This window comes from Leuciscus leuciscus (assembly GCF_965113295.1).
Source record: "Leuciscus leuciscus genome assembly, chromosome: 16".
Taxonomy (NCBI): Eukaryota; Metazoa; Chordata; class Actinopteri; order Cypriniformes; family Leuciscidae; genus Leuciscus; species Leuciscus leuciscus.
Genome location: NC_138740.1, coordinates 34,203,103 through 34,228,248, shown reverse-complemented (window position 1 = coordinate 34,228,248; position 25,146 = coordinate 34,203,103). Strand labels below are relative to the sequence as shown.

Below are 25,146 nucleotides of genomic sequence, written 5' to 3'. Positions count from 1 at the left end.
ATTTAATATGCGATTATTTTTTAAGCTCTTTATCTTTTCTTTTATTCAACAAAAACAAGCAATAAATCTTTGTAAAATAGGGAAGGGAATCTTTAGGCACCTCATGAGCCGATCACATTTTTTTCTTTAATTGATCTTATTAATAAAACTTAAAATATTTAATTACATAATTATAAGTAGGCCACTTATAATAATTACACATTAAAAAACTAAATTAATACAATTACATGTTAATAATTTTAACAAATATAGCTTCAAAACAAATAACAAAGAGGGGAAAAAAATATTACAAGCAATAAACAAAGTGTGCTTTCATTATTTAAGAGTAGGCTGTCTGAACATTTTCATCTCTTTTGAAATGATAAGATGTGGTTTGTCCTGTCTGTTTAATAGCTTAAGATATAACTGACTGCGTCACATTAATTTCGCGTCATAAAAGCATTTTGAGATGCAAGTACATTTAACCACGTAGACGGAGTCGCTCACAGCCGCATGCTCAAGCACTCTTCACAAAGCGCGTGTGAGTATTTGAAATTGAAAGCAGCTTCTGTCTGTGATTTTCATATTTTTAATATATAAGCCAACTGCATTCCAAAACATATGATGCCTTCGTAGAACATTTGTAAGTAAAATACCGACCGGCGGGCGAGACCGCGCACTAAAAAAGTAACATCACGCAGACCGCGCATAACTTAGGCTATCTCATATCTTGTGCAATGAATCCCCCGAATGTCCTTGTAATTTGCTTCAACTTTTCCGAACTCTATTAAAGATTATTTCTCGAAAGGTTCGAGTGGTGTCGTGTGTGTGTGTGTGTGTGTGTGTGTGTGTGTGTGTGAGACAGAGGAATTAGAAGCAAGCAGAATACGGTTGTTTATAAAGCACACGTATCACGTATCTGTGTTTAAAGCTAAGCTCAGACATAAATCTGAAATTATCTTAATCGATACAGAATCGTTGGAGAGAATCAATTGCAATTAATGCAATTAATTGTTCAGCCCTAAACTGAAGCTAATAATAAAAATAACTTTTTATATAGTGCCTTTAAAGCAGCTTCTCAAGGCGCTTTACATAATAGAACAAACAAATTAAAATACATCACACACACACACAAAAAAAAAGTCAAGTAAAAGCAAACCTAAAAAAAAATTTTTTTTGTAATGCCGAGTTCACAATGCACTATTTTCAGAGTAGTCGGGTTACTGTTCTTTTCCCACTGCACGACTATCTGGGGTAACATTCAGTTGCTGGTGTGTTCACACTGCACGATGGATCGGCGACAGGGGGTTTCACACTGCATGACTTTACAAAAGAAAGAATCGCCGACAAGAATTCCCTGCTGCCCTGTATCTTGCTCTCTCATTGGCTGTAGGTCATCGGCGATGTAGTTTTCAGTCAGAACACATTCACGGGTCCAGATATTTAGCATGCCAAATATCTCACAGGCTTCGGCGACTCATCTGCGATTCTCTCAGATTGCGTCTTTGATAATTCACATTGCGTGATTGTCACTCCTGTGAACGAGCACCGATTTTAGGGATGGGCATTTTTCAAAAATATTGTATTTAAATATTCGGGTTCATAAAAATCGAATATTCGTTTATTTAAATACGTTATTTTTTAGGTTTTTGTCACCATTTCTGAACAAGCTTACATTAGGCAATATACACAACAAGCTTACTATACATCTTAAGGTTTTCTTTTAGTTAAAAACATTTAACAATATGTGTAAACAAAAAATATAAAGAACAAAAGCATTTAAGCTCAAGCAGGCCGAAGTCATGAACGGAAAAAAGCACTAATAAAGCAGACTCCACAGTTATCGTACAGAACGCACATGCACTCGAGTCAGCATTATCGTGTTTATATTGTTTCACATTCATGTTGAGAAAAACAATAATATCCACATGCTCGAGAGAGAAAACGTGCTGCGCTGACAGACGTTGCAGAGACACAGTGTGCAAAGTTACTAACAGCTCTTTGCATTCTCTGTTCTTAAACCTGTCTCCCTCAATGAAACTTAAAGGAAGCATATGTCTCAAAATCATTTTGCTACCAGAAGATAGTTTCATTAAAGTTCATTAATTCATTAAAGTTCTCAGTTTCATTAATAATTGATTAAAAGTAATTCCAAACTTATTATGTGATCAAATACAGTCCACTTGTTAAATAGGCTCCACAGCGCCACCCAGTGCATTTAATTATAACTGTGAAAAAAATTAAGAAAAAAAGTTAAATTCGAATAGTATTTTATTTTTCGAATAATTATTACAGATCGAATTTTCGAATATTCGTGCACATCCCTAACCGATTTGACTATGATTTCGGGCATTTGTCGGCAATCTCACAAAACCTGTCGGCGAGCGAAAATCAGTGTGTACTCGGCATAAGCAGGGTTGAGCCTGGTCAGTACCTGGATGGGAGACTCCTGGGAAAACCAGGTTGCTGCTGGAAGAGGGTGTTAGTGAGGCCAGCAGGGGGCGCTCACCCTGTGGTCTGTGTGGGTCCTAACGCCCCAGTATAGTGATGGGGACACTATACTGTAACCAGCACCGTCCTTCGGATGAAACGTTAAACCGAGGTCCTGACTCTCTGTGGTCGTTAAAAATCCCATGGTGTGGTGAATAGAGCCCTGCACGGGCCAAAAACTCCAGCCCTAACACGGCCCTGGCCCGTGGTGTTCAAGCCCTACCCGGCCCCAGCCCGACAACGGCTGCAATTTTTTCAGCCCGAACCCGACCCGACCCGAGACCAACATCAATATCACTTTAAGCTCTCTCTGACGCGCGCGCTCTTTGATGCGCGCTCTCTGATGCGCGCTGTCTCTGCTACACGCAAACACGGCACATCACACGCTACTAAAAGGTAAACTTTTATTATTGGCCTGAAACATCACCAATCATGCCCACAAATATTGAACAGACTGTCCATTAGAGAGAAGCATAAGCATGCAGTAGAGAATATAGCGCTACGGGATCCAACCGCAAAAATAAGTAAATAAACGGCCTACCTTTCTTTGCTTTTAAGTAACTGAAGAACAATGTTCAAAACAATGTTCAAAAATGAAGAACTCTTCGCCAACTGGCTAATGTTAAATAATATTAATAAAAAAATATAAAAAAATATCCAACTTCTCCCTGATCCTCTGCATGGTCAACTGTCACCTGTTAATGCACGTGAGTGACGCGTGCGTATTGCGTTTGTGTTGCTTAGGCGATGTATAATATTTATAATATAATAAATATAACAATATTTCATACACATTATGTGACGTGTGCTCTGCACGTATATTATGGGCACAATGAAAGGAGAGAAGCTAAATAAGCCCGAGTCCGACCCGAGCCCGATCTGTAAAAAAAAAAAATGGCCCGAGCCCGGCCCGAATGGGCTTAGCGTGTCGGGCCCCGTCGGATCCCGACGGGCTTGCAGACCTCTAATGGTGAAGTGCTGAGTCCCAACGAAGTGATGAGTCTCAGTTTAGGACCCCAGTAGTATGCCTGATCCAAAACTGTTCTCGCGATTCAAATCCCTTAATTAATGTAATAATCTTTTATTTTTATCCTGATTATTTATATAGTTAAAGTGAAAGAAATTGCATCTTTAGGTATGTTTTGCGACATTGTTATTTAGCATTATTACATGGCTTGGTTGAATTCTAATGTAGAATGCGGTCTGTTATTTCTGTTATTGCCATGAAAAACAGAGCGTTGCTATGGACGCAGGATTCTAACCGTAGAGACGGAACGGACTATTTTCTTTAGCGGAAGCAATTAGGAGTGGCACGGTTCACAAAACCCACGGTTCGGTTCGTGTCACGGTTTTCGTTTCTGTACGGTTCTTGTTGTTATCTTTTCTTTTAATCTTTAACACTCCAAAAGTTTACTTCAGCATATGATATATAGCTTAATTATCTAATTATTTATTTATTTATTTCATAAATGGGGCGTGTTTGCAAAACGCAGCTTCTTATTTCCCATTTCGAAGTAATATAGTGAGTAGCGGTCACTGTGAGCAAACTTTCAGTGGCCCTGGAGGTCCATCCATCTGTAGTGAGAGCTACGTGGGCTGTGTCGGACAGTTCTTTGTCAATTTCTCCTCGTGTCTCGTCATACATACAGTGTACATATGCCCTGATACAGTGTTCTCTTGAGGCTCGCGCACACGCCGCACAGTCTTCACTCGGACGCGCGCTTCAATCCGTTGAGGAGACTCTCTATTCATTCCGGTGAAATCACAAAACAAAATTCACACAAATCTGTCCCTGCTTGATATACAACTACTGATAAACATAATCGGTTTTGATGAAAAATAAAAAAAATATATAAGAGTGCGGATTAGAACTCAGAACCTATGACACGCTTGGCAAAAGTTATACCACTGGACCATTAAAGTACATACGTGAAACAGTTGATCTATGTATTTATTCACGTGAAAAAACAACATAGTGGAGTAGATCTCATTAAATGTCTAAGTTAACCCAGTGTACTATTTAAATCGATTGCTGGACATCATAATGTTATTCTACATACATCTGATTTATGATTTAGCATTGTATTAGCACGGGCACAAGGATACATTGCGCATGCGTCGAACCGTGCGACGCACCGAACCGAGACAAGCGAACCAAACGGTTCGGATGTTTTTTCAAGTACCGTGCCACCTCTAGAAGCAATACAATCGTTTTTAAATCAATAAACTCCTTTTTAAATCAATATTTTGTGTCAAATTATTGATTTATTTGGTAGGTAGCCATGTAATAAGCGGGATAATGTAGAGCGAGGTGGTTGTTATAGCGAATACAGCTATATCAGCCTGTCGGGGTTGTATTCGTAATGGAGGGACTGGAAAAAGTGCCTGTGAAACTGACCTAGTGAGGCGTACTGGTCTCATATTGTGTATCGGAAGAAGTGCAGCAAGTGTTGAAGTGCTATTTTGAATCTGAAAATAAAATGTAATAGCGTGACTGTTTATATAATTCTGGAAAGTCAAAGCGTTTGAGCGTGTGAGTGCAATGCAATGGTGGGACCACTTTGGAAGATTACTGTGGATCTGAGAGCTCGATTATATAATCATGCTATTGGTTCAGTAATCCTTAGTGGTAAGAGACCAGATTGGAAGACAGTAGGACATTGTTGAAAAAACAATTGCATGTAGATAAGTTTCAGAAACAGAAAAGGAAAGATATGATCTAATCTTGTTATACACAAAGTTTCTGATTCAGCTTTATTAATGTGATCCCGGTATGTAAGGTGTGTGTCAAGTAACGCACCAAGATATTTATAAATCTTTGTAATGACAAGATCTTGATTTGCAAAGGTAATAGAATCAATATAAGAGAGACTTTTTCTAGGTGAGTGAAAATACATACATTCAGGGTTTTTTTTTTTACATTGATGGTCAAGTGGTTCTTTTTCAACCAATCATGTAAGAACTGAAGATCAAATGATAGTTTAGAATTTATGACGTCAGGATTTGAGTCAGAGAGAAAAATCACAGTATCATCAGCATACAGTAAGCATTCTGAGTATTTACACACTTGAGGAAGATCATTAATGTATACAAGAAAAAGTAAGGGTCCAAGAATACTGCCTTGAGGAACACTAATATCACAGACTGAAGGTTGAGATGTTACATGATTAATTTTGATAGCTTGCGACCTATTCGTCAAGAAAGAAGAAAGCATTTTTATCACAGATGAAGACAAATTAAATGAATAAAGTTTGTTTAGCAAAATCTGATTGTTCACTGTGTCGAAGGCTTTACCAAAATCAATAAAAACAGCTCCAGTGATGTGACCTTTGTTGAGAGCGTCACATATTTGTTCAGTGAAGAGTAGTAATGCCGACATGGTTGATCTCTTAGCACGAAAAGCATGTTGACAATCACTGAGCCAGTTATTAAAGGAGAACTCCGGTGAATTTTTAAGTTAATCTTGATCGTTTTACCTTTGTGAGTACTGTCTATAGAAAAAAAAACGAACCGGATCGGTGCTTGCAACGCGGAGCTGTTACAGTTAATGCCCAGAGCTCCCATTCAGCTAAAACGGCAGTTATGGGGGCATTAACCTAAATAGTGTCTTTGTGCCTCTTAACAGACACAAAATGCAATTAAAATGTCTGTCCAACATGAACAGGGCCCTTACAGGGCCTAAAAAAAAATCACGCGCACTTTTTCCGGCTACAACTGAGTTTCCACGGGACTTCAGCTATGGGGTGAGATTTCGGTCACAATTCTGCGCGCGCAAGATCACATTTTGAGCGTGGAAAAGGGCATTTCGCACGCGCGTGAACTGAGTTTTGCGGAGAAATGTTCGTCTCGCAGATAAGAAAATATTGCGAGCGAACGAAAATCAATTTTGCATTTAAAATAAGTATTTGGATGTGCGCGGACGTTCTCTTTCGCGTGTGCAAAGTTTCACTTTCTTGCTCCTTTCATACCAGCCGTGAGCGCTCTCTAAGCGCAGACGGCTCGCTTGCTCAACACAACCCAGCGTTACAATATGCCATAATTCCAGCCAATCAGAGATGAGACTGCTAAATTCTGATTGGCTGGCTTGAAAACCAATCACAAGACTCCCTGCATCACCTACTGCGGATTCAGAGAACTAGTGCAGTTGAGAGTAAAGTTGGCAGTAAATTCACAGATTCGAACTTCCCGGGTCAATAACTCGTGAGCTAAACGTTGTTACTGCACAAATGACACCTCTTTTTATAACAACACTTATTTTGTATAAATATCGTTTTGCATATATTCTTTATGATTATTATTTATGAAAAATATTCAATAATTTCACTGTAATTCACTGTATTGTTGGCAAATTCAGTTCACATCACTGCTGTCCTGATGGTTATACAACAACACTTATTTTGGTAAAATATATAGGCCTATTTTAAATTGTATATACAATTGTACTGTAAATGTATAATTTTTATGAAAATATTAAATAACTTCACTGTAATTCACTGTATTGTTGCCTAATTTAGTTCACACATCACTGCTGTCCTGAAGGTTATACTACAACACTTATTTTGGGAAAATATATATTTTAAATTTTATACAATTGTAAATGTATAATTTTTATGATTTTTATGAAACATATCTTTACTGTAATTCACTGTATTGTTGCTAAATTCAGTTCACACATCACTGCTGTCCTGATGGTTATACAACAATCGAATCTGTGAATTTACTGCCAACTTTACTCAACTGCACTAGTTCTCTTCCGACAAACATTATTTTTCTGGTCCCTTTTGTACAAACACAATTTTTCTCCCAGTAGGTGTTTTATATGGAACAATAGTAATATCATTCATAATAAAAAATCTTTGTACATGGAGAATTGGGTCCAACACAACATTTTAATTGTTAGCCAACTAATTGACAAAAATGGGCAATTTTACACCTACCCTAATTTTATTTCAAAATATGGTTTATTTGTAAATGAAAAAGAATTTAACAAAGTAATTAAGGCTATTCCTAATGGCATACTAATATTAAACAAATTTTCAGATGTAGATATCAATAATACATCTTTACAAAATCCTCAACTCTTTGTAAATGGTCTCTCTTTATTTGATAAAGGTTTTAATAACAACTTTATAAGAAACTCCTTTAATGTTGGATCCAGTCCTCCATGTAAATCAAAGTGGCTTAAACCTTATTGTATATCTTGGCGCAACATTTGGACTATGCCCTATAAGTTTATTATTTCTAATAAAGTCAAAGAAGTAATTTACAAAATTATTCATAGATGCTATCCTGTAAATGCAACCATTAGTAGATGTATTCACGCTGTTTGTGATAAGTGCACTTTTTGTAACACATCACTTGAAGACAGAAAAAGGGCAATATAAAAATAAATGTTCAATTTCTTTTTGGACTGACTTTAAAATAGATATGACAAAAAAATTGAACAGATGTCTTGATTTAGACCCTCATGACATTTTACTTTGTTTCAAAAACCCTTTTTTTTCTGAAAAACTAAATTATATAATTAATCTTTTTATCATTTTGGCGAAATTTTATATTCATAAGACAAGAATAAAACAAAAGAAAACCTCCTACGGTATATTGCCTTCTATAACACTGATCTAACAATTTATTTTGAAACTCTTTCAAACATGAGATCACAAAATAAAAAGCTTATAAAAACAATACAAATATTAAAGCTTTTCAAATACATATAAATGCCCTGATATTTTATACTTATATTTTTGTATTTGTTCTTATGTTTGTTTATTTTATTATAATAATTATTATTATTATTATTATTATTATTTTGGTAAAATATTTTGAGCTGTATTGTCAATACTTTGTAACCATTTTTTTTTTTTTTTTTGCATTGTACTGAAATGTTTTTGTATTTGAACTGACTAAATAAAAAAAAAATAAAAAAATAAAAAAATAGTTCTCTTCCGCAGTAGGTGATGCAGGGAGTCTTGTGATTGGTTTTCAAGCCAGCCAATCAGAATTTAGCAGTCTCATCTCTGATTGGCTGGAATTATGGCATATTGTAACGCTGGGTTGTGTTGAGCAAGCGAGCCGTCTGCGCTTAGAGAGCGCTCACGGCTGGTATGAAAGGAGCAAGAAAGTGAAACTTTGCACACGCGAAAGAGCACGTCCGCGCACATCCAAATACTTATTTTAAATGCAAAATTGATTTTCGTTCGCTCGCAATATTTTCTTATCTGCGAGACGAACATTTCTCCGCAAAACTCAGTTCACGCGCGTGCGAAATGCCCTTTTCCACGCTCAAAATGTGATCTTGCGCGCGCAGAATTGTGACCGAAATCTCACCCCATATTCAGCTAGCTGTCTAAAACACTATTTAGGTGAGTTTAAACAATGGCTAAGTTGCTAAACGCATCTTTTTGTCATGTAAGGGCCCTGTTCATGTTGGACAGACATTTTAATTGCATTTTGTGTCTGTTAAGAGGCACAAAGACACTATTTAGGTTTATGCCCCCATAACTGCCGTTTTAGCTGAATGGGAGCTCTGGGCATTAACTGTAACAGCTCCGCGTTGCAAGCACCGATCCGGTTCGTTTTTTTTTTCTATAGACAGTACTCACAAAGGTAAAACGATCAAGATTAACTTAAAAATTCACCGGAGTTCTCCTTTAATTTCAAGGTAAGAACTTAACTGGTTATGGAGGGTTTTTTCAAGCAACTTCGGCATTGCTGGGAGTATTTCTATAGGTCTGTAATTTGAAACAAGAGTAGGATCATCAGATTTAAAAATTGGAGTGATTTGTGCTGTTTTCCAATCAGTAGGAAAGATAGAAAGCCTAATACAAAGATTGATGAAGTGCTGAAAAAGAGGTATAAGGCTATCAGCATGAGTCTTCAAAAAGAAAGTGTTTAAACCATAAATATCACAAGCATGAGAGGTTTTTAGTGAGCGCAATATTTGTATCACCTTGTTCTGTGAGATCTAAAAAAATTAGAACTGATCAGATGTTAGAGAGAGAACAGGTGAGGAGGAGGAAGAAGTTGCAACGTTTGTTGCCAATTCTTTAACAGATGATACAAAATAGTAATTGAAAGCACTTGCAATATTTTCTGAATCGGAGATGAGAGTACCCTATAGGGAAATTTTAATATTGACATTCTTTTTATTTTCATTTTCACCAGTAATGACCTTAAGGGTCTGCCATAACGTATTTGGGTTAGTAGCAGATAGGGTAATCTGCTGTTGGAAATAGACCACCTTAGCCTTACGCAGTTCAACAGTACATTTATTTCTAATTTGTATGAAATAATTTTTACTCTCCGATGTTCGAATTGACCTGTACATTTTAAGGAGAGAGGCCTTCTGTTTAAGGAATTGAAATAAGTCAGAATTTATCCATGGTAGTTTACTCTGCCTAGGTCGAACCTTGTGGGCAATGGTATATTTATTCTGTATTTTCTGAAGTTTAGTGTGAAATCTCATTAGAATTTGATCTGGATTTTTCAGTGACATCTCATCGCTCCAATCAGTAGCACTAATTTCCGCATTGAATTGTGGTCATTTTGAAATTGGTATTTTTGGTACGGAATGAGGGGCATGAGTTTTTGAAGATTTTAAAATTGTCCTAACTGCATAGATGAGCGAATGATCTGAAATAGCTGCATCTATAATTTTTGTAAAAATGAGATCTAGAATTGAGCTACGTGTTTTGCCAATTCTTGTTGGTTCCTTAATTAATTGATAAAGTCCGACTTTCATTACAGTGGCTTTCAAAGATTTTGATGAGCCATCATTCCAGTCAAGGTTGATATCACCCAAAATCACAAGCTCCTTTGTTGTAACAGATTTAATTATGTCAGAAAGCTGAGATAAAGCATTTACACTGACATTAGGAGGCTTGTAGGTGACAATAATGGTAATTGCATGTTGGGGTGTAAAATGTACTACCAGTTTTAAAGTTTCAGTTTAAAACTTTAATATTTGGTGCGCATAATTCTGACTCACATAGAAGGCCACTCCGCCGCCAGTCTTAATAGTGCGGTCTTTACGATACAGTTCATAATTTTCAATGGAAAGAAAAGAATCAGGAATACTGGGAGTTAACCATGATTCTGAGATTGTCATTACATGTGCCTTCATCTCCGCAAGCATGATTTTAAATTCGACTATTTTAGGGACAAGGCTTTGAAAGTTTAGGTGGCAGATTTTAAAGCCTCTGGTGCTACCAAGTTGACTTAGTTGTCCACACTACTGCGTTTTCGTTTAAAAACGGAGACCTTTTGCTACGTTTGCACCTCCCGTCCACACTAAAACGGCAAAAACGGAGACCCAAAACGGAGAAGTTTAGAAACGCTGCCGACCCGTTTTTCGTTTTGAATCTCCGGAGGGCGTTTTAGTCTGGACGGGTCAAAACGGAGGACTTTAGAAACGATGACGTAGTAGAGGCTCACGCTCGGCTCTATGATTGGCTCATGTCATCAGTCATGGCGTATATCTTTGCTAGCAGCTGTTGTGCAAGTAAATTCTGCATTTTATAATGCTATAACTGCCTACATGCGCCGGAGGCAAGCTATTATTCGAGCGATGGGGTAAATAGTCTTGAGTTGTAGATAAAAGCATACACTGAGGTTGCGGTACAGCAGTAAAAAGTCTGTTGCAATTTGCATGTGCATATAGTCCCCATAAATGCAATATGCCTAAAGTTGTCCAAAAAATATTTGAGTCATTTGGTTTAACATTAGTTACCCATTGGTGAAAAATGATAGTTTGGATGGAAAAAGACAATGGCTGATAAAAAGCTGATCTACCAGAGTGTTCGAGTACAAACCCCCGGCCTGGACAATGTAGTCAACCGATCGAAGCGCCGGCTTGTGGAGTAGAAAGCTCCGCCGAAGGCTGAGTAGGTGGAAGTCGGATGTACTCGTGCAGAGCAGCCGCTCCGGAGGACCGATGATCGCAAACAGGAGCAGGGATTCCAACTCCATGCAGGCCTGCCGTGAAGACAAAAATCGCCTGAGAAGATAAGCGATGACCCAGACTTTGGTGGAGTTTGCGTTGATGTGCTTGAGGATATTAAAAGTCTAGGACTAATCCTTTGTTTGTTTGTTGTCCATGTAAGACTGCTTTGGCGGACAGCCACATGGCACAATCAGAGCCAGTAAAATATCCATATTGCAGCATACTTGACAAATATCAGACCTGCAGATGCCTGATTTGTCACGCATTTGGTGTTTGCTGTAGCAGTTCATAGCCCCCTGCAACTGCTACCGCTGCTACTACCGTCGCCCATATTGTGGCATCGATTGATCGGAACATGTGATTAAGGATTTAGAAGACGAAGTCTTCTATGGTATGTTGAGTAAAAGAAAATGCGTGGTTTGGAGGAAATGCGTAGATGGACGCTGCTTGAGGATTTAGAGAGATAAATAAAGGTAACATAGAGGTAATATAAAGGTACCTCATATCGATATTTAACGTGTGGCATCAACGCATCTTATCGTTTGATCGATGCATCAATCCATATTGATGTATGGTTACACCCCTACTCTGCAATGGCTTGCTCTCGCTGCTCGCGTGACGTTCAAGGCATTGACCCCTGCTTACAGATCTACCACAGGCTCAGCTCCCTCCTACTCGCTCCTACGAGTCTACATCCCTACCAGAAGCGTACGATTGGTCAATGAGCGACGGCACATGATACCATCACAGAGAGGCACAAAATCACTCTCCAGAACATTCTCATTTCCTGTTCCTTGTTGGTGGAACGATCAGCTGAAAACTCATCTCTTATGTGAGCACTTAACCTCCTTAAAAAATAAATGAATAAATAAATGATATCCTTTCCTTCTATCCTTTCCTTTTCTTTTAATCCCTCCCTTGTCTTGCTTAGCTACTCTAAGCAATGTCTGAAACTTTGTATTTTGAGCACTTCTTACATTGTTTACTTCTTCATGATTAATCGCTTGCTTTATTCCTCATTTGTAAGTCGCTTTGGATAAAGGCGTCTGTTAAATGAATAAATGTTAATCTTCCCACAGGAGAAGAAGCAAGCAAGCAGGAGGAATTACTCCAGGAGAAACTACTGACATACTATTGTAAAGATGGAGATTAAGGAAGAACCCTGCAGAATAAAAGATGAAGATACAGAGGAACAAATAGGTTGGTGTTTTCCTTCATTCTCTTTAATGACTGATAAACTAAGTTTAATGACTTTAATAACCTGAAAAAGGGACTTTTTTTTTTCTTTATTGCGACTGACCTAGTAAATTATTGTTGTTCTCATTTCTCATTCTTTATTTGAATTTTGACAATTGTATATGTTTATTTTAGACCCAATGGAGGTGAATGAAGACAAACAACATCAGTTTCATAACCCTCATTATTCCATAAAAAATGAAGATGGAAACATCATTTCACAGACTGAAACGTGCTTCACACAAAAACAAGCTGGAAAAATTCAACAAGCTGGAGTCAAAGGATCTTTCACCTGCTCTGAGTGTGGAAAGAATTTAATAGATAAATCAAACCTTAAGAGACACATGAGAATTCACACTGGAGACAAGCCTCATACATGCACTCAGTGTGGAAAAGGTTTCACTGATAAAACATACCTAAATATACACATGAGAATTCACACTGGAGGAAAACCTTTCACATGCACTCAGTGTGGAAAGAGTTTCATTCAGAAAGGAAACCTAAATATACACATGAGAATTCACACTGGAGAAAAACCTTTCACATGCACTCAGTGTGGAAAGAGTTTCATTCAGAAAGGACACCTAAATGAGCACATGAGAATTCACACTGGAGAAAAACCGTTCACATGCTCTCAGTGTGGAAAGAGTTTCATACATAAATCACACCATAAGAAACACATGAGAATTCACACTGGAGAAAAACCTTTCACATGCTCTCAGTGTGGAAAGAGTTTCACTCAGAACAGTAATCTCAACATTCATCTGCTCTCTCACTCTGGATTGAGATCGTTCAGCTGTGATCAGTGTGATAAAACATTTGTTGTGGAATCAAGATTAAGATCACACCTTAGAGTTCATGATGGTGTGAAACCTTATGTGTGCTCTGACTGTGAGAAGACCTTCACTACATCCAGTGCCTTACAAATACACCAGAGAAATCATACTGGAGAGAAGCTGCACCAGTGCTCTTCATGTGGAAAGAGTTTCACCCTATTATCTAGTCTACAGAGACATAAGAAAAAGAATTGCCCGAAGTTGTCTAAAAATGAGCAAAGTTCATGTTCAGATCAATCACTTACAAATAATACACTTACAAGTAAATCATTTGACATTCAGGTTAAAATGGTCATGAACTGAGAAATCAATATTTCCTTGAACTTTGACATATATAAGAGGTCTTCATGCTATAAGAATATCCAGTAAGTAAAATTTCCTTCTTAGTCCAAAAATAGCTTTATCGTAACCAAGCTCAGCGAACGACTTGTTGTGGAAAGTGTCTACAACTGTTGTATCGCCATACAACGATTTGTGAAGGGATGTGTTTTGTTTCTTTGTGGAGTTTAATTATTTTCATTAATTGTGCATATGAGGTATTTGTGTAACAGTAGCAATAATAGTCTATTAAATCATAATCCATATTTCAAATAACTTGTTTTGGCACACGTGTGTTTTGTGTGAAAAATTATAAAAGTGGTTTATTTTGTTTAAAAATTGTATAAATGTATGAGATGCTGAGGGGTTATCCCACAGACACACAGGGTAACACCAGAATGGGGCAAAAGACACAGTTTTGATAGAAATCTTCCAGCTAAAATAGTCATTTTAATAATGTCTAAGTTAAAGATGTAAATTGCGGTGGACTGGAGTTCTATAGCAGACCAGTGGAGTGAAATGCTCCCTTGTTACGATTCAAGACATTTAATTCGAATGGAAAATGGTTGATTGACTATTAGTAATTGATTGAATCACTCTCTGTACATTGTGAAAATGTTAGGAATAAAAATGAACAAAACTTGTAATTTATTTAAGTATAATGAATAGATTTAATTTAGTTCATTAAATCAAGGGTTTAATTCATTAAATCAAGGGTTTAAACATTCTATTCAGCATTGCTAATGAACCAGTAGTAGTAACAACTTTTTTGACAAAAATGGATCCAGATTTATCAGATATAAATAGATAGACTATTCTAGAAGTTCATAACTCTAAATAACTATATTTATTTATACCTAACATTTTATATCACACTGTAACAATTAAAAATAGGTACTGTTCCTTTAAGGAGGAACGCACTCTCACTCCCTCACTGACGAGTGGGCAGTCGGTAGGAGGAGCGCGAGCTATGGTCATTGCATGTATTTGTGTAAATTGTCTAAAAAACTAAATAGAAATGTCCATCTGACTTTTACCTTAATATGGTTTTTTGAATAATGTTTTTTGATTCTCTATGTTTCTTGGACACAATGTATAAATATGTAAATATCAATGTATGTCGATGGATGTATCCAATCTGTGTGATGGTGTGGTCACGTGATACAGACTTTAAAAGTCAACTGTTTTGTACACTTCCTGTTAGTCTGAGGAAGGGCCATGTGAGGCCCGAAACGTCACTAATAAATTTTTTGAATGGGAGCTTATTCGGTGTGCGGATCTGTTACTTACTACTACATGTATTTGTGTAAAGCCTTATATTTCTGTTGCTCTTACCCTGTTTTATTTCTATTCAGTAACGCAGTTGTTACTGGAGTGTTTTGCAAACTGCCCCGTGTGTGCGTGGGATCGACGACGCTGATAGTAAATAACCACTGTGGAATTTCAGATACGTGAGAATTAACCCTTGTTTATACTTTCGCCGGGCTCCAGCGCCAGTCTCCGCAAACGTCCGAGGCGTTTATACTCGACGCGCTCGCGGTTGTACTATTCTGTGAAACGACAGGGGGCGACTCAAGTGATTTCCCTCTTAACCATCAGGAATCAACTGTGAGAAGAAGAAAGGTCCACGTGTGACAGACCCTGCGTCCCAATTTGCATACTATCCACCCTATCTGCCCTAAATAGTATTGACTAATGTCACATATTTAGGATGGATAGTATGCACATTGGGATGCAGGCAATGTTTATTTTAGTACATCACCACCAATACCACACTACAAAAAGAATTGTGTAAAATCCAGTAAACCCTGGCATTTTTACTTTTGACATTGGAAAAAAATGTGTGGATATAAAAACATGTATGTAGGCTATACAACTAAATTAACGATCTCTTAAATATTTATATTATCTTTTAAATATTTAAATATAACATTTCAGTAAGTTTCATGGACATTTTATAAAACATGGACCTTTATTTGTATTAAAATGGCTTATTTCTGCTATAGGATCATTTTGTAAATGTAAGCAAAATTTAAGATGCATAAACTGGGTTCTGGTGCGGTGAGACGTACATGCTCATTCAGATTCGGCTCGAAGTCGTGCAACTTCGAATACGGAGCAACGCGCACTGTTAAGCTAGGTTAAAGCCCAATTTATACTTCTGCGTCGAACTCACGCATGTAGCTACGTCGTAGGCTGTGTGTAGCGCGCGTACCCTTCGGCGTACCCTGACGTGCTCCTCTCCAAAAATGTAACAACGCGTCAACTCTACGCGGATGCAAGCGCTGTGATTGGTCTGCTAGGACCGCTCCCTCGGGTTTCACATACTCCCTCTGCAAGTGTAAAGGCCTATTTATACTTCTGCGTCGAACTGCCGCCGTAGCTACGTCGTAGGCTGTGTGTAGCGCGCGTACCCTTCGGCGTACCCTGACGTGCACCTCTCCAAAAATTTAACAACGCGTCAATTCTACGCGGACGCAAGTGCTGTGATTGGTCTGCCAGAACCCCTCCCTCTGGGTTTCACATGCTCCCTATGTGCGCGTCAACGCGGACAACAACGCAGAAGTATAAATTAAAACCAACACGTTGCCTACGGCGTATAGGCTCCGGCGTAGGTCCGACGCAGAAGTAAAATGAGGCCTTAATTGCGCGTCAACGCGGACAACAACGCGGAAGTATAAATGAAAACCAACGTGTTGCCTACAGCGTAGAGGCTCCGGCGTAGGTCCGACGCAGAAGTATAAATCAGCCTTTATACTCGACGCTTCCGCACGAGCGCGAAGGTGCGCGCCGCAAAAATGACGTCATTGCGGTGTGGGCGGTCGTGCGCGTTGGGTTCGCAAGACCCAATTTCGCCTGGCAGTATGCGCGTCTGTTTTTGTAACAATGCGCGCGGCGCCGCATCCGAAGATGAACGACTTCGAGCCCAATCTGGCCGAGCTCGAACTTCTCATCACACCGGCACCCAGTTTGCACGTCTAAATTAGTTGCTTACATTTAAAAAATGAGCATACAGTAGCATAAAAAGTATTTTTAATGAACATAAAGGTCCATGTTTAATAAAAATGTTCACGAAACCCAATGAAATGTTTAGTGAAATTAGAAAATATAAGATATTGTTAATTTATTTATATTGTAGGCATATACTCATTCTCATATCCATATATTTTTACACGATTCTTTTTGTAGTGTGGTATTGGTGGTGGTGTACTAAAATAAACATTGTCACGTGTGTATAGCTGCTTCTTCTAACCGCTGATTCCTGATGGTTTAGACAGAGGATAATTACTTGAGTCGCCCCCTATCATTTCAAAGAATAGTACAACGGCGAGCGCGTCAAGTATAAACGCCTCGTCCGTTTGGGGAGGTGCGCGCGCAGTCTGCGGAGACTAGCGCTGCGGTGCCAGGCTAAAGTATAACAAGGCTTTTAGCCTACACTTGGCTACAACCATTCAGGCAAGCTATCCGGCCCCCTCTGTGTACAACATCTGTAACATTGAAATGAGACATTCTATCTTATTCTCACTTTAAATTAAATATGGAGCGTTTCCTCGTCTCGGACATGTTATAAAAATGCGGCGCCAAATTTAATATACGTTCAACTTGTAACCACGGCCGCATTAACAATAGGGTTAGGCGGGGCTAAAGCCCCGGGCCCGAGCAGGGAGGGGGCCCGTGATTGGCTGTGGAGCAGATTGACTACTACTAGCCATCTGATTGCCAAAGCCTTACCACGCCCCCCACAAATTAGCCCTGTTATTTAGTGGCGTTTTGCCGTATATTCCATGCATTATCATGGAATCATTATCATTAATATTATAGTGACCTTTCGCAAAGACCCGCCTCGTTTAGCTACTGTGTGACAAGCCAGGCCGGTCCAGAGCGGTCTCATGAGTCACGCACATCATGTTCTCACTCACGCAGTGAAAAATACTACATCGCGGGATGGGGGGCTTCTATGATATTAGACTGCGTAGCCTATAATAAAAGATAATGAATTTCAAACCTGAACCAAACATATTTTTATTCAAAGATCAACAGTCTGTCATTAGTCTTTAATCTGCCACAAAAAATCATGAACTCAAATGTCATTGTGAAAATAAAAAAAACAATGACTGTTGTAAGTAACGTACAGTGCGTAAATCAGACCTTTCAGTATAGCCTAACGCTAATAAGCTTAAACGAAAATAACGAGATAATTGTGTAGTGAAGTATTTTTTGTACACAGTGCCGCTAACAATCAATCACAATCAATCACTCCTTTACGCATGCAGCACTGTCCTCGCGGCTGCAGCAACGTGCGCTCTAATAATAGGCAAAATAGGCTACAGAATATTTCGTTCTGTATTGAAAGGTGCAATATTTGAAAATCGATCATATTTTTTTAAATTACATTTATATCTGCATTTATGTAAAAACTTAAACTTTCAAACATCAAAATGTAATTTATTAATATGTTTTTATGTCAAAATGACATACAAACATCTTTTCCTATTCTATTTTGCCTGGAAACGCTTTCAACACGCTTGCGTGTCGCGTGAAAAATAGGCGTCGGTTCTATTTCTAGCATTCACGCGTTTTCCGCGCGGCTCGAGGCGCGCCTGAGAGACGCGCGTGTCACGCAGGCAGTGTGCAAGCTCTAACCTGTTAACATGGGAGCCGAAATAAAAACGGACACGCCACGCAGCCAGTGTGTCGCCGGCCTCAACCTCCGCAGACAGTTTTTAATGTTTATCAGACAATAACTAGGCTACTCAAGATTTTGCTTTAGTATAATTTTCGGGACAATTAGGGCCAGATTCGGGATTCGGGACAACAGTTTAGATTTCGGGACTGTCCCGAATTTTTCGGGACGTCTGGTCACCCTATGTTGATGAAACAAAGTCTCAACTTTCAAATATTGTCATTTAAGTAATTTAAACAATACCGTTTTTCAAGTTCAAGTCCACCGACGTTAATCTACTGTACTGACTGCTTTGTTGTCGGACAAAATTGCGTATTCGGCGATATAATATATATTATATATATTGGAGCAGATAAAGACACAGCGTCATCATCGACCCCACCAATTTTCGGTAAGTTTGATTATTAACTTAAAGGATGTATGAAATTGCTTTTTGTGTTTGATCAAACTCTATATTCGCCTGAAGGGCTGGCGATAATATATCCGGTAGAAATATGTCAATTTTGCTGCGCCATCATGATGTAAGTTTATAATTTAAAAACGCGTTTTTAAGCATTGTGGTTTAGATACAAAAACTGCTCAGGCACAGTAAGCAGCGGGAGAGAATTCATTTTGTAAATGCTCGTTTTGAGACCATGGTGAACTTGAGACGGTTTTGCACAGCGCACTTGAGTTCTGACCCTGAGGTCTTAAAGTGACAGAAGCTGCTAATAAAGCTGCTGTCGCCATTTGTGTCAATAATGTTAATCAAACATCAGAAAGAAAGTAATTTACTGCCCTTGACTGAATAACTTTTGTAAAATAAATAAGAATGAATGTGGAATTTATAGTGAAAACTATGTATTGTATACTTTATACAATATAATATTATTCAGTGCATTTTTCAAGTAGGTCGATTTCTTATGTGCCTTTGTTCTATTGTTATTTGTGACTCTTGTCATCAGTAAGCTTGAGATTCTTTTCTTAAGCTACTATTATTTTTTGTGATATTGAAATTGGTCACAAAAATTATGAAATTTTAGTGGCATTCAATTTTGATATGATAAAAATCTTATTAAAAGTAATTTAACTTGACTGTGAAGTATATCATAGATAGATAAAATGACTTGTATAATGATATAATATTTAGCTCTCTCTCTCTGTAGTTGGTGACCTAAAGTGGTGGGGGGGGCCTGCAGTAACTCATAGCCCCGGGGCCCAGTGAGCTCTTAATGCGGCCCTGCTTGTAACCATGGTTTTGATATACACATCGGGTTGTTGATAAACAACTGAACTTTCCACAACTAAAAAAAACAAACAATATTTTGGCGTTATTTTGGCGTCTCTTCACTCACCACGTCTCGTTTTTAACATATTAAAATTAAGGCTCTTAACTGATTGAAAGATAAACAGCGCATTCTTATATTGTTTAAACAGACAGATTTCATCTAACATTAAGTTAAACAACATTAATAGTTAGCAAAAGAGGGCAAGGTTTTAACTGAACTATCCATAGGTTCGAATACGGATAATAGCCTACTATGTGTGTCTAAATTACATTTTACAACATTTTCTAAATGGGCTGCTGTAAATTATGCAACAGTCTTTAGTGCCAGAAATAACTGTAGTTTAAGGTAATTCTCATCTGAATGGCAAACTATTCCTTTGTTTCTATTTTGCACACATTCCCACATTTAATTGATGCCTGATTACAGCAATCAACCTTTAATTCACTTAAATCCTGAATAATCCGGAGTGATGGTAAGTGTGATGATCATCTGCTAAATGAGCAACAACGACCACAATTCACTCCTTCAGTCAGTGAAGCTCCCACAGCCGTTCATGAGAGTTTAAATGCTGGGGAATATTCCCATCTTCCCACAGGAGAAGAAGCAGCAAGCAGGAGGAATTACTCCAGGAGAAACTACTGACATACTATTGTAAAGATGGAGATTAAGGAAGAACCCTGCAGAATAAAAGATGAAGATACAGAGGAACAAATAGGTTGGTGTTTTCCTTCATTCTCTTTAATGACTGATGAGGAACATTAAGATAAAAACTTTTTAAAAAAGGACTACATTTTTGCTTGATTGTGACTCACCTATATTTCTTCTTGTTGTCATATTTTACAGTGGCCGAGAGAGCTCAACGCGCTGCAACTGAAAAAAACACCTGCAAATTAAGAAAACATCTTCATCAGTTTTACAACTCACATGTGCTCCAAATACTCACAACACAACCAAATGCAGAAACGCGCTGCAAATAGCACAACGGAAATGTTTCCAGGGGACCCCAATAAGTGACGAACCCAGCTGTGTACCCAGCTGGGATAGAGTGCCGAAGTTGTGACGTCACTTTGTAGGCCAACACGGAAGTTAGCGGCGCATGGGTTCCCTCGATCAAAAAGCAATGCATTTTCCCCATAGACTTTTGGAAAATCGCAAAAAATAAGATCTGTGTTCAACAAAGAGTTGTGACCCTTACACGTTTTGTCTATCAAGATAATCTTTACAAGTTAATCCAAAATGTATACATTTTGAAGCCTAAATAAAGCCGTCGGATATAAAATGCTAACGGTAGGCAATCAACGGACTACAGCACACCATGGTCGCGGAACAACGTCATCATCAAGCTTCCTCAAACTCACTCGCTCGCTCATTATGATCTGCGCTGTGTATGAACCATAGGGTATGAACCTATTTTTTACAGTCTATGGTATGAACACTTATCCACTTTTTCATGAGAAATATTGCCCATTCTGTTTTTCAAAAAATGTTAGAAACTAATTTTGTTTATGCGTGCCTCTCTGAGATTTTTTTAATCTTTTGTTAATGTTTTATTTATTCGTTTATTATTTTGTTAGTTTATATAAACCTTAATATTATTTTCTTTGTGATTAAGATTATTATGCCTGATCATTGTGCCCCAAATAAACTTTAAAGATTATCTTTCACTGTATTATGTTTGATTGTATGTTTGCATACCATTTGCTAATTCGCCAGGAAAAAAACGCGCTTTAACCATCTCAAAAGCACTAACGTTAGCTATGGCCGTATCAATGTCCATGTCCTTTTTCTTAGACGAGAGAAAAAGCATAGATCGAAGAGAGAACAACTATAAATCTGGACATGAACAGTGCAGCTTAGATGCTGGTTTACTTGCCGGTATTGTAAGGGCCAGCATGAGGTACAAGGTTAATCGAGTAAGTAAAACTAGGGAGAGATAGAGGAGTTATAATAGTGTTCTATGTATTTAAGATAACTATACAAATAATCTCTGAACAAGCATAACACAGTTCAATTCCAAACATTTAATATAATAGTTGTATATAATTATATATGTTGAATTTAAAGAGAATTGTCAATAGCAAATGCTTATTATAATATATTATAATTAAACCATATATGTTCCCTAAATAAACCATATATACTCAATTTGTTAACATTTTCTATTTTTACCTGGTAATCCACAAGCCCCAATGTGAGAGCCTGTGTAGTAAATTTTATCTCACATTCACATTACTGTGAGCTGACTGGAGTGTAGTTACAATAGTATACAAGTAGTATACAATAGTTTAACATTTAATTTGTGTATTTGTCAGACAGTCAACTTACAGTGCATTAAGGCTATACATATCAGCGTGTTCTCTGGGAATTGTCCACGTTTATATAGCACATTAAATATAGTTAACATTTACTACTAAAATAACAAAGATTAATATCATTGCCTGCTTTAACTACGGCAATGCTGTTTACAAATACAATCATATTATTATAGGTGGGTAAAAGCCAAGTTCACAAGGTGCAGGACCCACCCTTTCTATAATTATATCCAAACAAGTTACAATAAAAGTCAATAAACCAGGTATTATTTTGAATATTTTAATTAAACACATTTCTCAATGTAACGTTAGCCTTTAATAAAACTGCAGCGGATCTAATCTATTAAACAGTGGCAAAGTAAACAAGCTTTTAGATATTTTAAGAGAAAGACAAAAGGTATTTTAGCTGTTGATTTGGCTATGAAAAACGTTTATTCTTGCTACTGCTAGCCTTTTTTACTCCATCTGGCACGAACCCATAGTCTCCGCTGGATAACATCGGACGGAAAACAAACGAGATTTCATTCGATGACTTGTGGTTGCATCTCGGGACAAAACAAAAATAACGTTATGTTGGCTATATTAACTGAAAGGTAAACTTGAACGTGAAGCTGAAACGCGGGCTAGTGAGAGATTTCATGTTTGTCATGATGACGTCTAAGTCCCCGCCAAAGGATGTAGTCCCTTTTAGCAACTTGTTAGCAACCACCGTTTTTAAGACACAATAAAGTTTTTAAAAATCACAAGCAGGTTATAACTGGTGTGTTTTATGTCATAGATCAAAACGTGAAAATATTTAGAGGCTTTGTTAACCACAGACCTTATTTCAGGCGATTTAGCAAAAACCCATTCAAAAAACCCATAGACTTTAGGGCGAGGGAACCCGTAGTGCTAAAATGCTAACTCACTTCCGCGTTTTGGCCTACAAAGTGACGTCATAACTTCGGCACTCTATATCAAATTCTTTGGCAATAAGCATGTCCTAGCCGGGTTCGTCACTTATTTGGGTCCCCTGGAAACATTTCCGTTGTGGTCTGTGCTATTTGTAGCGCGTTTCTGTATTTGTTTTTGAGTGCGTTTCTGTATTTGTTTTTTTTGTGAACTTTTGTAGTGTGTTTCTGTATTTGGTTGTGTTGTGAGTATTTGGAGCACACGTGTGTTGTAAAACTGATGAAGATGTTTTCTTAATTTGTGGGTGTTTTTTCTATTTGCATGTGTTTTCTTCAGTTGCAGCGCGTTGAGCTCTCTCGGCCACCGTAATATTTCCTTCTTTATTTGAATTTTGAAAATGTAATATGTTGATTTTAGACCCGATGGAAGTGAATGAAGACAAACATTTCAAAAATGAAGATGGAAACATAATTTCACAGATGGAGAAGAGTTTCACACAAAAACGAGCTCGAAAAACTGGAGAAGAATCTTTCACCTGCTCTGAGTGTGGAAAGAGTTACATTCAGAAAGGAAAACTTAACGTGCACATGAGAATTCACACAGGAGAAAAACCGTTCACATGCTCTCAGTGTGGAAAGAGTTTCAATCGCAAAAGTAATCTCAGTGATCATCTGTTTACTCACTCTGGAGTGAAGCAATTCAGCTGTGATCAGTGTGATAAAACATTTGTTGTGGAATCAAACTTAAAAAAACACCTTAAAGTTCATTCTGCTGTGAAGCCTCACTTTTGTTCTTTTTGTGGGAAGAGTTTTTCACGACTGTATTCTTTGAAAGAGCATGAGAGTGTTCACACTGGTGTGAGACCTTATGTGTGCTTTGACTGTGGGAAGAGCTTTGTTACATCCAGCAACTTAAAAAGACACCAGAGAGTTCATACTGGAGAGAAACCGTTCAAGTGCTCACACTGTGGAAAGAGTTTCGCTCAGTCAGGATCCATGAAAGATCACAAGAGAATTCATACTGGAGAGAAGCCGCACCAGTGCTCTTCATGTGGAAAGAGATTCACCTTCTTCTCTACTCTACTGAAACATAAGCAAAAGCATTGCCCGAAGGTGTCTAAGTAAGAAAATGTTCTAGTTCAGATCATCACTTACATGTAAATAGTTTGATTTTCTCATGTTAGTTAAGTTATGCGTTGTGGTTATAGGCCTACCTTGTATTTTGACAAACAATTTGGTTAAAAAACCAAAAAAATGGAACGCGTCTTGGTTCAAGCTTATTTTTGTGTCATCTCAATCCTCTGAATATGAATAAATTGCATGAGTTTCTCTGTATTTGGCAATTATAGTTCAATAGGATGTTCCTCTAAATGACGCCATTTGCTTTCATTTCAACCATGTGATGTTGTTGAATCCACCATGATTCATAAACGTACACTATCGTTCAAAATATACAAATATTTAGATAAGTACATTATGAATCCATCTTCCAAACAGTGTTTTTGTCTTATCCTGAATCACTACATTACGCCAATAATAAGTGTTTATATTTGGACTATTTGGTTTAATCAGAGCTGGACGCAACCGCCGCGGAGTAACCAAGTTCCTGCGTTACTTGTCATTAGCCGTTTCTCAATATGCGTTCTTGTCTGTATAGTGTTCTTGTGGAGTTGTGAAACGTCATCAGTCGCTGCCCAAGTACTGTTCCAATTCAAAGTTCACATATAGCCAAGTCCAGTTCAAATCCCCGGATGTGTTCTTGATCCGCCCCTTTTACCGAGGATGCATCGAGAGGTGACTTGTGCGGACTTGAGACAGCCAGGTATCCCAGAATGCATCTCACACCAACCAGCAAGCGTCAATAGCAGAGGAGAAACCCTGCGTAATTTAAAAATACTGCTGTAATTGTGTCACGAAATGTAGTTTTAAGAGTATTTCAGGCGAGAATGTATTTGTTTAAAGCTCAAATCTTTGGTTTATTTATAAAGATAGCGCCTATTTGAAAATTTGATCTGACGTTTTCGGAGTTGTGAGAACCAGGCAATAGGACGCTCGGTGCTCATGTACCCCGCCGAGAACAGCCTTTCCTCGGTTAGTGCTGCTGACATTTGCCGCTGGCTCGGATGTCTCTAGTCTAGTGGTTTAACATGAGATATAAATCGTCTTGTGTATATCTAACGGGCGATTTATTT

General features: G+C 38.0%; 1 protein-coding gene across 9 annotated transcripts in view; it reads left to right on the top strand.

Moving 5' to 3' along the window:
• LOC309478147 (uncharacterized protein) overlaps positions 1 to 25,146 on the top strand; it is a 206,570-nt gene that overhangs the window by 149,643 nt on the left and 31,781 nt on the right. For 2 of the 9 annotated variants that reach the window (XM_082141721.1, XM_082141723.1), the window contains exons 2-3: positions 12,490 to 12,610; positions 12,782 to 15,065. The exons of 2 other annotated variants lie outside the window; for them this stretch is intronic. In XM_082141721.1, the coding sequence (XP_081997847.1) occupies positions 12,553 to 12,610; positions 12,782 to 13,785 (1,062 nt within the window). In that variant the 5' untranslated portion in view covers positions 12,490 to 12,552 and the 3' untranslated portion in view covers positions 13,786 to 15,065. Of the gene's footprint in view, positions 1 to 180; positions 310 to 8,883; positions 12,243 to 12,489; positions 12,611 to 12,781; positions 15,066 to 20,347; positions 20,468 to 25,146 lie in introns of those variants that run through there. 5 more of the 9 variants (XM_082141720.1, XM_082141719.1, XM_082141722.1 and 2 more) reach the window with 5 other exon arrangements.